Source organism: Acartia tonsa, chromosome 7, assembly GCF_053477335.1.
Source record: "Acartia tonsa isolate MP-2025a chromosome 7, ASM5347733v1, whole genome shotgun sequence".
Classification (NCBI taxonomy): domain Eukaryota; kingdom Metazoa; phylum Arthropoda; class Copepoda; order Calanoida; family Acartiidae; genus Acartia; species Acartia tonsa.
The window spans coordinates 15,600,299-15,613,953 of NC_137266.1; the positions used below are offsets into that span (position 1 = coordinate 15,600,299).

General features: G+C 29.5%; 2 protein-coding genes and 1 long non-coding RNA gene across 6 annotated transcripts in view; 2 read left to right on the top strand and 1 right to left on the bottom strand.

The window, feature by feature from the left end:
* Positions 1–13,655, top strand: part of Glyp (glycogen phosphorylase) — a 148,892-nt gene that overhangs the window by 15,557 nt on the left and 119,680 nt on the right. The gene's annotated exons all lie outside the window — the stretch shown is intronic.
* LOC145324944 (uncharacterized) lies at positions 1,700–7,251 on the bottom strand. Its single transcript, XM_080167707.1, has 6 exons — positions 7,166–7,251; positions 5,244–5,299; positions 3,226–3,255; positions 3,080–3,099; positions 2,203–2,316; positions 1,700–1,843 (listed from the first exon to the last, which is right to left on the bottom strand). Exons 1-6 carry the CDS (start codon positions 7,202–7,204, stop codon positions 1,719–1,721), a joined length of 384 nt encoding a protein of 127 aa, XP_080023833.1. The 5' UTR covers positions 7,205–7,251; the 3' UTR covers positions 1,700–1,718.
* On the top strand, positions 9,914–10,877 carry LOC145324947 (uncharacterized). Its single transcript, XR_013881361.1, has 2 exons — positions 9,914–10,439; positions 10,764–10,877. It is a non-coding gene; the product is annotated as an uncharacterized LOC145324947 (long non-coding RNA).

Genomic DNA, 13,655 nt, shown 5'->3' on the forward strand with positions numbered 1-13,655 from the left:
CAGCACCCATGAAAACCTACCCCTAGACACGACACAAGCCCTATCTACACATCATACTCTTGGCCACTCTCAGCCGTTTTCAACTGGTTCTCTAGCCGTTAAGCGGCTGGTACAAGAAATTTTTAAAATGGTTATTAGTAACATTTAACATGAATAAAAGCAAAATTATGTTTCAAGAAGTTGTTCTCTACGTAATAACTAATGGATTTGCCCTGAAATTGGCCAAAAAAGGCTATATGGCTGAGCCACCAGCCGTTAGCCATCACTTTTCCACCTTTTTGTTTGATTTAGGGAAAATAGGCCTACCAAGGAATACTTATGCCAAGTTTAATAACGAAATTCCGATTTTAGTGCCATTTGCGCATGGATTACGAAAAAGGATGCATTAACCCTCCCGCCACCCCCCTTAAAAAAATTAAAACATTCATTTTAAATCTCTGAAAGTCTCTTAATCTAGCATAGGCTCTTTGTGGGCAGTTTAAATGCATCAGAAATTAAAATTAACAGAGGAAATAAAAAAATTGTAAAAAAATGTTTTTCTTATATTGGAATTTTAGAGTCTGGCCCCTAAAATTAAAGTTAAAATTTTGAAAGAAACCGGGCCCTGCAACAACCTAAACTAAACATTAAACTATGGCATTATACCTGTATATTAAGAATAATATATGGTTTGGTATGTTGCGGGGCCCGGTTTTTGGTGAAAAACTTAAAAAACTGAAAATTATTGCCAACATTTTTTGCAAAAATATTTAGGAAATGACATAATTTTTTTTAAAAACAACTATAAAATGGATAAAAAAGTTTTTAAAAAATCTAAAACCCCAGTTTCCTAATATATCATGTAATATTATGAATATAAATAGGTTAAGAAGCTTCATTGTATCAATGTAACACTGAAAAAAAATATTTTTTCCAAAGATGGTGAAAATTCAAAAGGCAAAATTCATGACGTGAAAATAATCCTGAACCTTCATGTTTCAAAGTTCATAATTCATCAACCAATAGTTGAAAAGACAAAAACTCTTCGGTTTCATATGAGATAGGGTATATATTTTCAAAATAATTTATTTATTTTGAGGAATTCCAATGTTGATTTTTGGCGAAATGTCCGGCCTTAGACCGCTGTGGGGGGGCTCTAACCCTGCGGGGCCAATTACCTAACCCTGTGGGGCAATCACCTAACCCAATATAACCTAACCTAACTATAAAAAGGCATTTTAAAAATACGCCGAATCGGCCCTTATGGGGCAATGTTACGAAAAGGACTATTCCCAAATCTTTTTCTATTTGTAATAAGTAAAGATAATTTTACAGACTTTTAAAGTCTTAAGATTTAACACCAAAGAAGTCATCCTTATACTAAAGTAACAGGATGTTTGTCTGTTTGTTTGTACCGAAGGATCTCGCTAACTGCTGAACCGATCAGGTTCTTAACAGGGTAGCTTCTCATAGGTCCTGAGAAAGTTTATAACTATTTTCTTGGGGGATGGGACACACCCAAAACCCCCTCAAAAAATGAAAAATCCTACCCCCCAAAATTTTTTTTACTTTTCTTTTAAAATCTAAAATAAGAAATTGGGTTATCAATTTCGACTATCCCTTAAGTGCCCCTAAAGGCCTCTAGGGGCGTAGCCGCTATTAGTGTATAAAGCATTAACATTCTAAAAAGATGTCCTAACTTGATAAGACATAGGACTAAAATCTTTTATTAATTTAATTTATTTATAGTTGTCTATGCCTTCTGGTGAAGTAGATGATTGTATACTGAGCAAATTACTTGTATAGGTTCCACACTTTCTAGTTTTCATCTGGTAGGGTTTTGAGCTTGCTTCACTATCTTCACCTAACAATATTATAAAATCATTTAATCATTTTCTATTTTTCTTTGAATCTTTCCATTTTTTTCCACTGATAAATATCAGTAGAAACCTTATAATATTTTTGTAATAAAGTTACTCAGTTACTATTTTCTTATTTATTTATCAAATTACTCTATTTGTTAAACCCATAGACTCATAACTGAGTTGGATCTTTAAATCATTTTAGCGGTGAGCCAGATCGGGGTGAGCCAACTTTCCACTAATGAGAGCACAAAATTTTCTGAAATGCCGCGCTGTGATTGGCTGAAATTCGGCGCACTCCGATCTGGCTCACCACTAAAATGATTTAAAGATCCAGCTCAGACCTGTTGCTATAATTCACCTGTTTGTGTTTGAGCTTCAACAAGTTTGTCCTCAGTATTGGCATCTGTGACCTCTGTTTCTTCATCTGTAGGATCTTGGATCTTCTGGGACAGATTCAGATTTTGCCAATCAACTTCAAATAAATTCAAAATATTATTTAAATAATTGAAGATAGACCACTCATCTGTAATGGTTTAAACTTTTTTGAATGAAAAACATGATTCTTAAAAAAAAATAATTTCAAGCAGGATTTTGAAATTAGATTGACTTCGAAATTACATCTTGAAAATATTTTGTCTCCTTTTTTTCTGCCAGTCAACAACAATTAAGACAAAATGTATAAATGGCACTTAGAATTCGAATTTCGATCTAAAATTCTGCATGAGTAATCCTTGGTAGGTCTATTTTCCCTAAATCGAACAAAAAAGTTTAAAAAGTAACGACTAACGGCTCAGCCGTTTAGCCATTTTTTTTGGCTATTTTTAGGGCAAATCTGTCATAAATTACGAAGGAATCAACTTTTTGAAACATATCTTTGCTTTAAATCATGTGAAATGATAAAAAACAACATTTTCAGATTTCTAGTACCAGCAACTACCGGCTAGAACCGTTTGAAAACATTTTGGAGCAGAAAATAGTATTATGTGGAGATAGGTTTCGTGATGATTTGCATTGAAAATAGCCCAAAAATGGCTAAACTGCTGTGCCGCCAGCCGTTAGCCGTTACTTTTCCAACTTTTTGTTCAATTTAGGGAAAATAGACCTACCAAGGATTACTCATGCAGAATTTCAGATCAAAATTCGAATTCTAAGTGCCATTTGCTCACTGATTACGAGATGGTTGCATTAACCCCCCCCCCCCCCTATTAAAATATTTGATTTAAAAAAAAACTTACCCAGAGGAGATTGCCATTCTCTAAAATTAAATTGATTATTATATATTAATCTCTGTAAATTAATTATTAATAATAATTAATATTTGTTTTATATTGTTAATTGTTTATTTTACTTTGCATAGGTGAACGATTAAAAATCAATTTACCTCAAAGGCGACTGCCAATCATTTAAAGGTCTAAAATAAAAAAATTTAGTTATATTGTGTAACAATACAGCAATTTAATGCAAACAAATATTTTTTTATATAGATTGAAATTGGAAAAAAGCAACATTCTACTAAAATAAGAGTTTTATAATGAAAAAATTAACAGTTATTCACATTTTCAGTTTTGTTATATTAAAATAAAGTTTTCCAATTGACATACAAAATGAACTGACAGACAGATGAAGAAACATTTGCAAATATAGAGCAGCTTCACTACTAGAAACCAAGTAGTAAACTCAGGTTTAGCAAAATTAGATTGTGTGTCTTAGTTTCTTGTTCTTTAATGAGTTGTGGAGAGGATAAATGAAATCTCAAACTTAAATCCAACTCTATTGAAATGAGAATTAGTTCCAGGTTTTATTAGTTTGAGGAAACACAGGATGGTTAGTTAGATGGTTCAGGATTGCATTACTTTTGATTCTATTTATATATAGGCCAAAGTTTATTTTGTTCAGGGTTTTGTGACCTTTCTTGTAATATTTAAAGCAATTAAAAGATATCTATGTTTTGCAACTGCAATTTATGTAACTTAGGGGGGGGGGAGTATCTTGATCAAATCTATGATTTTCACAAAACTGGTTTTAATCTTATAATTCTTCATTTTAATTTCCGCGGTAAGGGATTCATAATATGATGCGATAAATGTTTATTAACATATTTTATTAGACTAAAAATTGAATAATTATGTCAATAAAAATATATCATGGTAGCTATGGAAATTTTATTGGTTTACAATTTAATGTTTAAGTAAACTTTCCTTTATTGGGGAAATTATTGTTTATTTTTTTTCTTTATAACTTAAATAAAAATATAACTATAAAAAACTTTCAAAAGTTCTTAATGATAGAAAGAAATGACAACAAAAATATATATAATTTAAGAAAGTAATGATAATCTTTGATGTTGTAAGAAAGTTCTGTATCTGGACAGATTACAGTCCCAAGACAATTTTCACCAAATGTAATAAGAGTTCGGTTGCAAAACTTTGGCTTGCAGATATCTTGTTGCAAAAATACTCTTTTAGGAAATGTCCATCATTCCTCAATTTTCTTGAAATATAAATAAGTAGAGAAGCTATATATATTATCTGAATTATCTGGTCTGAAAGTGTTGTACTTTTCAAGAAAGCCTTATAAATATGTTGGGTTGAAATACTTCGCCCCTACCTAAAGGGTTTTGCAACTATTTCTTTATATTTTAGGACATGAAATCGAATCAAAGGTTGAAATATTTGTAAAAATATAATCAAATTGAATTAAACAATTCAATTGGTATGTTGTTAAGCAAAAATTTCAATCAAAAGGATAGTCAAAAGGTTGTAAGACTTTACAAATTCTTTTCTTGTGCAAGGTTCTTTTTCTTGGATTTATAATAACTTTTTTATAATATCACGACTTACTCAGCACAATAATGATTTCTTTGTCTATAAAGTTATTTCTCAAGGCTTTTTGTATGATTGTAAGAAAAGACAATATTGTAATCAAAGAAGAAGTAATCTAATTGTAATATAATATTGTATACAACTAAGATTTAATTAGTGCTTCTAAATGCCAGAAATCTAGATATTAAAGCACTCAGACTTATATTGCCTAGAGTTTTGAGAATAAGAGTGATATGGTTGTAGATCAAATCCACAAGTTGTTAGAAGTGGGTATGAGCCCTACTTCTTTTTTTTTATTATTGATTTAGGTATTTAAAGGTTTTCTGCTAATATATGCTCATTATCCAAAATGATTCATGTTACTTGAGTTTGTTATAATTATCATACCTTTTTTTGAGGGAGGGGGGGGGGGGTGGGGGGGTTCTGATTGTGTCACAACTCCCAAATAGTTTAAAACTCTGATATTATGGATAGATTTATTCTATAAAATTCATAACTATGTGAGATCTTAAACCGTTGACAGACAAACATACGGATGGACTTTGTGCTACCAAATTGGCAGTATATGAAAGCTTACTTGAGCCAGGAGTTTAAAGGTTTCTGCCAACCATAGTATTCACCTCGTCCAATAACCTAAATTGGATGAATTTAAAAATTAGGTTGTTTAATACTAATTCTTTTTGGCTCTATAGATAATAGAATCATTTTATTGAACTGCCGACTGTTTATCTATGCTGCAAAGGATCTTGTTAATCAATTAGACAATTTAATCCTTTAATAGAGGTCCATGGAAGGTTTGAAATATTTTTGGGGAGGACACCTTCCTAAGAGTTATCGTCCTATAAACAAATCCCAACACTTTATAAAAAAAATATTTATTTAGCTAAAATTTAAATTGTTGAAGATGTTTCTTCCTTCCCTTTGCTTAAGTGCAATTAGAGGCCTCTTATGGCCGGTATAGAAACTTTAATATTGAAAATACTTAAATTATAAGTATTTTATCAACTTTAGCTGTTTTAAATCAAATCATCCTTGTCAATTTTTCCTTTTTTAATCAACCAACTGATAAAAACCTTTAGGAAGCTTCAATTAAATGAAATATCCTAGGATAAGATTGTGTAAAAGTTGAGATAATGGTCCTGGGATGTTTGTAATTATGTTGCTGATTACTCAATTACATAATTTATTAGCACACACAGGCCTCTGTTTGATCAGTTTCCCAGTCCCTTATATTTTATATATATCTAATATCCTAAATACCATTTAAAATTTAAAATTTTTATTTGGCTTTTGTTGCCTAGAGCTCTATTGATTTATTACCAATTTATTTATTTGAATTTATTTTTTTTAAATATAATAATTTTCTATGTACTTTACCTATAGAAAAGATTTAATTAAAACAACATAAGGAAAGGTAAAGTAAAAGTTCTTTTTTGAATTATGGCCGCAATAGAAAATATAAACTCTTAAATGTGTGCAGCAATAATACTTTACCCAATTTAAAGTGCAACTACAAACACAGTGCATCCTGCTATATATGGTTTTCATCTGGAAAAACAAACAATAACTTTAAAACCCACCCATAACTTTAGACCTCTTTATGTTAGAACAAGAAAAATTATTTGAAGATTTTTTTTTCATCATGAAGACCTTAACCCCATCCTTCTCATTACCCCTATTTTATCCTCTAAACATTCTTTTTATATCATTTTAGTTATGTATTTAAAAGCCTTTATCCCTATTATATTTTATTAATTAAATTTGAAAATGGTTTGTTCTTTTCTAAGCTATCTTTAAACAAGGATGACAACATCCATAAAAGCGAAGCACTGAAACGGATGGACAAACGGGCATAAACAATTGTATAGTGTCAGAACTGAATAATCAGAATATAAATGTATAAAAGTCTAAGCAAAATTGTAAGTAAATTTATTGAAAAACTGCTTGATACAAGATAATGTTTATGGACATACTTACATTTTTAGGACTTGATTATAGAGTTGCTTTGATTATAATATTGTACTTTGTTGTCCCAGGAATCGGTATACCAAAAATCAGATCAATCGGATGATTAGATCACATAATTTTTTTTGGTTAAAAAAGTAAAAAAAAACAACATGTTTAAAATGGACGTACGGACATTCTGGTGATGATTATAGAGTTGCTACGCTTTCTAAATCGTACCTAACTACTAAAGTTATCCCCATGCAAAGTTTGAAATCGATAGGAAAATTCTAACCTGCCTAAATTAACGAAAAAAGCTATCCGTTACAGACGTACGGACGGATGGACGGACCGACCCTAATTAAAGAAAAGCTTCTCTTTTACAAATACTATTATTTTTAAAATAACTTTGGTAGAAACTGTAAAGCTAGTTTTAATTTTCAATTTAAACTTTTATTTATCCTATTTAACATGTTGTTTATTATGATTTACTTTTATATGAATGGGGGGTGGGGGCATTTTTATTGAATGGAAACTGTTCCACCATATTTGTACCTGTTCTTCGTAATCCACAAACTGATTGATACTGATCATGTTACCCCAGCTCTCACAGCCCCCCTGCAACCAGCTTTATTGAATCTGCAAACCAGTAAATCAATGATACAACTATAGAATTTTAATTATCACAGATTGGAATATGGAATTGGAAATAACTAAAGAAATTTTATTTCTTTTGAAAAATTTAAAAAAACAAGTATGACAACATCCATGAAAGCGGAGTACGAGTTTAAAGATATGTAAGTTAATTTGTTGCAAAACTGTTAAATACAGGAATACACTTATATTTTAAGGATTTTATTATATAGGATGCTTTGCTTATAATACATATATTAGTTTGATGGCCTAGGAATCAGTTACCAAAAATCATATATATTGCATAAATATATCACATAAAAAATCGTTGTCAAAACAAATAAAAACCCACATTTTTTAAACGAACGTACTGACATTCTGGTATATTTCAAGAGTTCCTTTATTTTCTAAATCCTCAGGCAAAGTTTGAAATCGATAGGACATTTCTAACTTGTCTAAATTAATGAATAGAGCCAACCGTTACAGAATGACGGACAGACGGGCCGACCCTAATTAAATCCTCACAATATAAATACATTTTACAGTAAAATTAAGTATACTTTTCATAATATTTATCCCTGTGTTAAATTGATAACATTATCGGTTGCTTGCTTGTGCAAAAGTAATAATTATTATTTATGTTCTAATTTTTCACAAACTTTTGTATCGTAATAAGGAAAATGTCAGAGTGTAAGTTGCCGTGTATAAAGAAAACTTTACTATGATTAATGTACTTAATGGTTAGCCCTTTTCGTTAATTTAGGCATATTAGAATTGCCCTATAAAATTTTATGATCATTTCTGTAACAGTTTGGCACAATTTAGAAAGTTTAGCATCTTTAATTGTTACCTTAGCAAATTTTACTAGAAAAGTCCGTACCTCCATTCAAAATATGCCGATTATTATTCTTTTTGACAACAATTTTTATGATTAAAATTTTTTTTTCCTATAACATCAATGAACGACAAGCTATAAGACTCGTTAATCGATTTTAAAGCTTTGCTGTTATGGATACTGTCATCCTTGTTTTTTTTTTATAAATGGTGTAAACCTTGTTTTGAGAAGATCCTTTTACATTGAGAAGTCGGAAGGAAACTTTATATGGGTCAAAATAATTTTCATATCAATGCAACTGGAAAAACATTTTACATTTCAATGGAAAGAAATAAAGACCAAAAGAATGGATGAATTATTTGTATAAAATGGCAATAGCTGCAATTACAGGCAAGGGCAAGTTTTTTCTTTGTAAAATAAATTACATATTCAGAAAAAGATTTTCAGTATGGCTTCAAAACCAAAAAAATATCCGCTAGATTAGAACCGGTTCTCAACCATGCTGAAAAATCATGTATAGCATAGTATAAGTTAGTTTTCCACAAATATAAGAGTTATAATATTAAACCAGTTTTGTCAGTCAGGGCATTTGGCTCATTATGGCTAAAAAATCTGGTTTTAACCTTAATATTTTTCATTTTGTTATTCGCGGAAAGCTGTCTATAATACGATGTGATAAATAACTATTTCCAAATCCTTAAATTCAAAAAATCAATTAAGGCGGACGAAACAATGTTTAAATGCAGAAAAGATTAACATTAAGATACAATTATATGTCTACTTTTATAAATGACCAACTCCTATAAATGTGCACTTAAAGTGTAAGTGAATTATGTATAATAACTATCAAGTACAAGTATTATATTATAACTGGCAGAATATTGGGTTAATATGTAAGGTGAGAGAAAGTAGGGTTCAATATGCAGGAATATAAAGGGATATATTCACAAAAAATATAAATGGATTATTACCAATAATAAAAAATATAAGAAACTAAGTGTGTTATTTTAATTGTCTTTCGATTTTACCAAAGTCTTATTTGCAATGTGAAATTTCTTTATTTTTCACGTTATAATTCTTAATTGGTCCGTCGGTCTGTCGATCATGCTAAAAAATATAAATAAATGTTTTTTTTCCAAAGGTTTCTTGATTTGTAGTATTGAAAATAATTGTCTCTTTCTCGATTTTTTATCACTTCTGAACATTTGCTATATAGCCCACTCTTTATTTTGCTCATGTGAATATTATGGGGACCTCATTCCATATACTAAAAGCTTGAATAAGAATAATTTCTCTTCCATTAATAACATTGTTTTTACCTAGCCTTTTAATATTTATTTCTTAATTTTAAGTCATGTGCTTTAAAATGTGTACTTTGCTTGATAGTACTAAACTTTAGTAAAGTTTGAATGAAGGACTTTGTACCTATACCAAAAATAAAGGAATTTATATTATTATGGGTGGAGAAAAACAAGGGAGGGGGGGGGGGTATCACGATTTTTGATGAAAATAAATTTTTTTCGTGAACTGGAATAGTTTTTATTGCCTCTGTTTTGTAGATTTCAGGATATTCATGAGTAAAATTGAACATTTAATCAACTATTCCAAACTCCTTATTTAATTGCAAAAAACGTTGCATTTTAGTTTTGATTTCACAATAGTTTTTACAAAAGTACTTTATTTTAACAAATATTTTATGCCGTCATCAAAGGGGAAAATATGAAATTGTTGATTAAAAATTTAATTTTTAGCTTAAAATATGCAGATTTTATAGTAAAATTACGTTGCAAATTATGTTAAATTCTATTAAATAAATAGATAATATTGCTGTACATTTTTGTTTACATTCGAAACCAGTTTCTAAATCTTCAAACTCCTATAAAAGCACAGGTTGTTAGAGGTAAAATTGTAGTCTGATAAGTAAAGTCCTCAAGGTAACAAGTAATTAGAGGCAATCAGCTATCATGTTCTACTTTGGTTAGGTAAGTCCTTTTAATTATAAGGCATGGAACCCAAAGTATTATAGTAATATTGTTTATGATTATTGTTCACTTACCCCAGAACATTTGATATAAATTCAAAAGCTTTACTAGTTTTATTGTAATGCTTTAGATTATTCTTTACTTTAAGCTTATTTCTTTATCTTAATAAGCATTTGATCAACCATTACATTGATTCTTTTATATGTATTTTGGTTGAGTATATCAAAAGTAGTATTTGATATACTCAATCTTTTGCTACTAATTCTAGATATTTAGGTACAATTTTGTAGTTGCTGATTTTAGCTACAGCTTACTTTGAGTTAGGATATCTAGATGATACATTCACACCTATTTCTCACCTGGAAGGACTCATTTTAGGGTAAGAATAGTTTTGTTATTTGTGTATTATTTTAATTGTTGTTACAAGTATAGGTTTAAATCAAGTTCATTAGTATTTAGCCAAGTTAAGTAACAAAATTAAATCTTGCAAATAATCTTTATTTCTTAGTTTTGAATGTTTAATTTCAGTCATTTAAAATTGTTTAAGTAAATCTATTTATTATCTGTTATTGTTTATCATATTTATTAGCATTTTGTTTGCCTTTAGCGAATTAAGTGTTAATAAATCTGTCTAAACTGACCAAGCTATATTTGCTTGATTCACTTCACTAAGTAAATATAATTGATATATTTAATATTTCAGAAAAACTGCGTCTGACTGTTAAACCTAATGTTTCTACCTAGTGATTTATATAATTTCTAAATGTTTAATATGTTTTGTAAAACTTTAATATTGTAAATAAATTAGTTGAATTAATCTTGTAGTTATTTGATGCAAATATTAATATGTGGTTTATTTTAATTTAATCTTTAAGACCCTTGTCAAAATCTCCAAAACATTTTTCCTAAAACAAAGTCACCCCTGGAAAAGAATTTTTTTTTGTTTCAAGGATTAAATTAAATTTACTTGCATTTAATATTGGCATCATTAACTAACAAGATGTCAACTAATAATTCAATATTAAGTAAACTTTTGAGTTCAGGTTCAAAATCTGTAGAAGATGTTAATATATTTTCTACTATTCACCTTCTTACGATTAAAAATCTTCAAAGTCTATATCAAGCTGATCAACTTAAGTTTTTGAACTACATGAAAATAAAATGCAAAAAGTATAAGAACAAAATTAATTCATCAGATTCTGTCCCATCAATTTTATTGGAGTGCCAAAGAAAAGAAGTGCTTATGATTGGTTGTAATCTTTCATTAATGGCTAATTTCATCCATTCCTGCTCTAATTTAGCAGATTGTTTAGTAAATGCAATGTTGACAGTGGAATCTGAAATTAGACATTTACATTGTTTGTGTAATGAAATCTCTGATGGACTTAGGAAGAAGATGAAAGAAAGTGGATATGTTTCTGTTGATGACAATGTAACCATCAATGGATTTACTGCTAGTGGTAAGGAAATTACTACAGAAAGTGAGGTACTTGAAGATCTGTTCAAGAAACCTACAACTCAAATTATTTCAAGAAGAGTAATACATCAGGACATAATGAACACTGATGTTGATAACACTTATTTAAAGGATTCTTTACTTGTTCCTTTGATAGATATTGATGTTAATAATACAAGAGTTATTGATATTTGTAATCAAACTTCTAACAATGAATCACTTGTTAGTTTATTTACTTCAGGTATTGAGTGTTTAGTTCCAACACCTTTAATTTGTGTTGAATCAAGTTCAAGCTATCCAGGAGGAATGAAACCTGAAATTAATAGCATTATAGATTCAAGCAAAAAGTACTTGTGTGGAGCAATTTTAAAACCTGTTAATGATGGCTACTATGGATCTAGCACAGATGGTTCTGATGAAAAATTAGATGATACAATGATTAATAATCTTATTGATTTAGATACTGATACTTCAAGCATAAAGGACAATGGTTTTGGCTTCTGTAAATCTGTGTTAGCTGATTCAAGTTCTAAAAATGATTCTGGTGAAATTACAAGTTCTTGGGAAGAATATTTTAAAGTAAACCCTTTAATTATGGAGAAGTCGCCTGAATTTTTTCCTGAAATTTTGGTTGAGGATCCTTTGGATTTTAAGAAGAATGAAGAATGGACAAATGATTCAGGATTTTTTACTGATCAAGATAGTAAAGATGATAGTATTACTAGTTTGATTAATGAAGATTCAAAAATAAAGTCTGTTGAGAATGACAATACTGATCAACAGCAACAATGTTCAAGTGTTCATAAGATTTGGAGAACACATTTGAAACAACAGTTCAATGAAAACTGTAATGATTTTCTTTTTTGTCAAGCAAAAAGAATTAAGATCTTAACAAACTGTCTTGATTGCTATAAGAGTTCACCTTTTAATGAACTTGTTGAATCAAGGAATGATATAATTTCTATTCTTGATGACATTTCTGTAACTCTTCAATTCCTAGAAGAGGTTGATTTTTCCAATGATGACATTAAGCAACAGCTGATTGAAATTGAAAACAAGTTTTGCTTTCTTGAGTGCCAATACAAACTCCTTATTGATGTCAAACTTACTGATACAGATGATAAAGTTTCTGCAAGTTTTAGCAATGTGTCTGGTGATAATTCCTATGGAATAGATGAGGTTGGTGATACACAAGACTCTGATTCCTGTTATTCTGATGCTACTGATGTTTATTTTGGAAAGGATTTAAATAGTTATTATCAATTGATTCTTGATAATTCAATTTTTAATTTCAACTTTAATCAGTGTTGTATTAGAAGCAACCAATATTGTAACTTTTTTGATTTCCCCATCACTGATATATCTTTTATTCAAGAGGAAGATATGTCTAAAACTCAAAAGAATTTTTCAAGAGAAGAAGATTATTGCAACAATCCCATGATGAATGTACAGAAGGAAGAAATTAATGATTTTATTTTCCTTCAAGATGGTGAAGTCAAACATCCTACTGCTTGTGATGTTATTGATCATATTGTTAGTTTTACAAATTACAATGCTAACAGATTATTTTATGTCAACCCTGCTGAAGATTCTGATGAGAATGAATCTGCTGAATCAAGAAATGATTTCCTACAGAATGAATCTATTTATAGGACTGTTCTTGTTGATATTACAATAAATAATGAAACTAAAGATGCTTTCAATGTTCAAGCTTCAGTTGATAATCAAGAACAGAGGCCATTGTTGGAAATTCTTACAAATCAAATTCTTCAACCAAATGATTTGATAAGTTCAAATATTGATATTACAGATTTACAAGATTCTGTGTTAATTCCAATGAAGATTAAATTTGATGATTTTCAAACTGATTCTAATCATGTTGTTACAGGCTCTACTATCAAGGATTACAATTCTAATATCTTAGAAATTTCATTTGCAGATAATTATGAAGCAGCTATTATGAAAGTCAACACAGCTGTTGATAAACTTATTCATCCAGTAAACATTGAGGATGAATTTACCATGTCTGTCCAATCTACAGATCAAGAAACTGATTTTGCCAATTTTAACTCTTGGTATAGTTATTTCCAGGAGAATCCTATTCATCTAACCAATGAAGAGTCAGATTTTACAACAGAT

What these genes read in the sequence shown, in the direction of transcription:
- LOC145324944 (XM_080167707.1), bottom strand. Translation starts at nt 7,204, where the DNA reads ATGATCAGTATCAATCAGTTTGTGGATTACGAAGAACAG. An exon ending in CCTTTAAACTCCTGGCTCAA is followed by an intron (nt 3,256 to 5,243) that starts GTAAGCTTTCAT and finishes TTTTTATTTTAG; the next exon opens with ACCTTTAAATGATTGGCAGT. An exon ending in GATTGGCAGTCGCCTTTGAG is followed by an intron (nt 3,100 to 3,225) that starts GTAAATTGATTT and finishes ATTTAATTTTAG; the next exon opens with AGAATGGCAATCTCCTCTGG.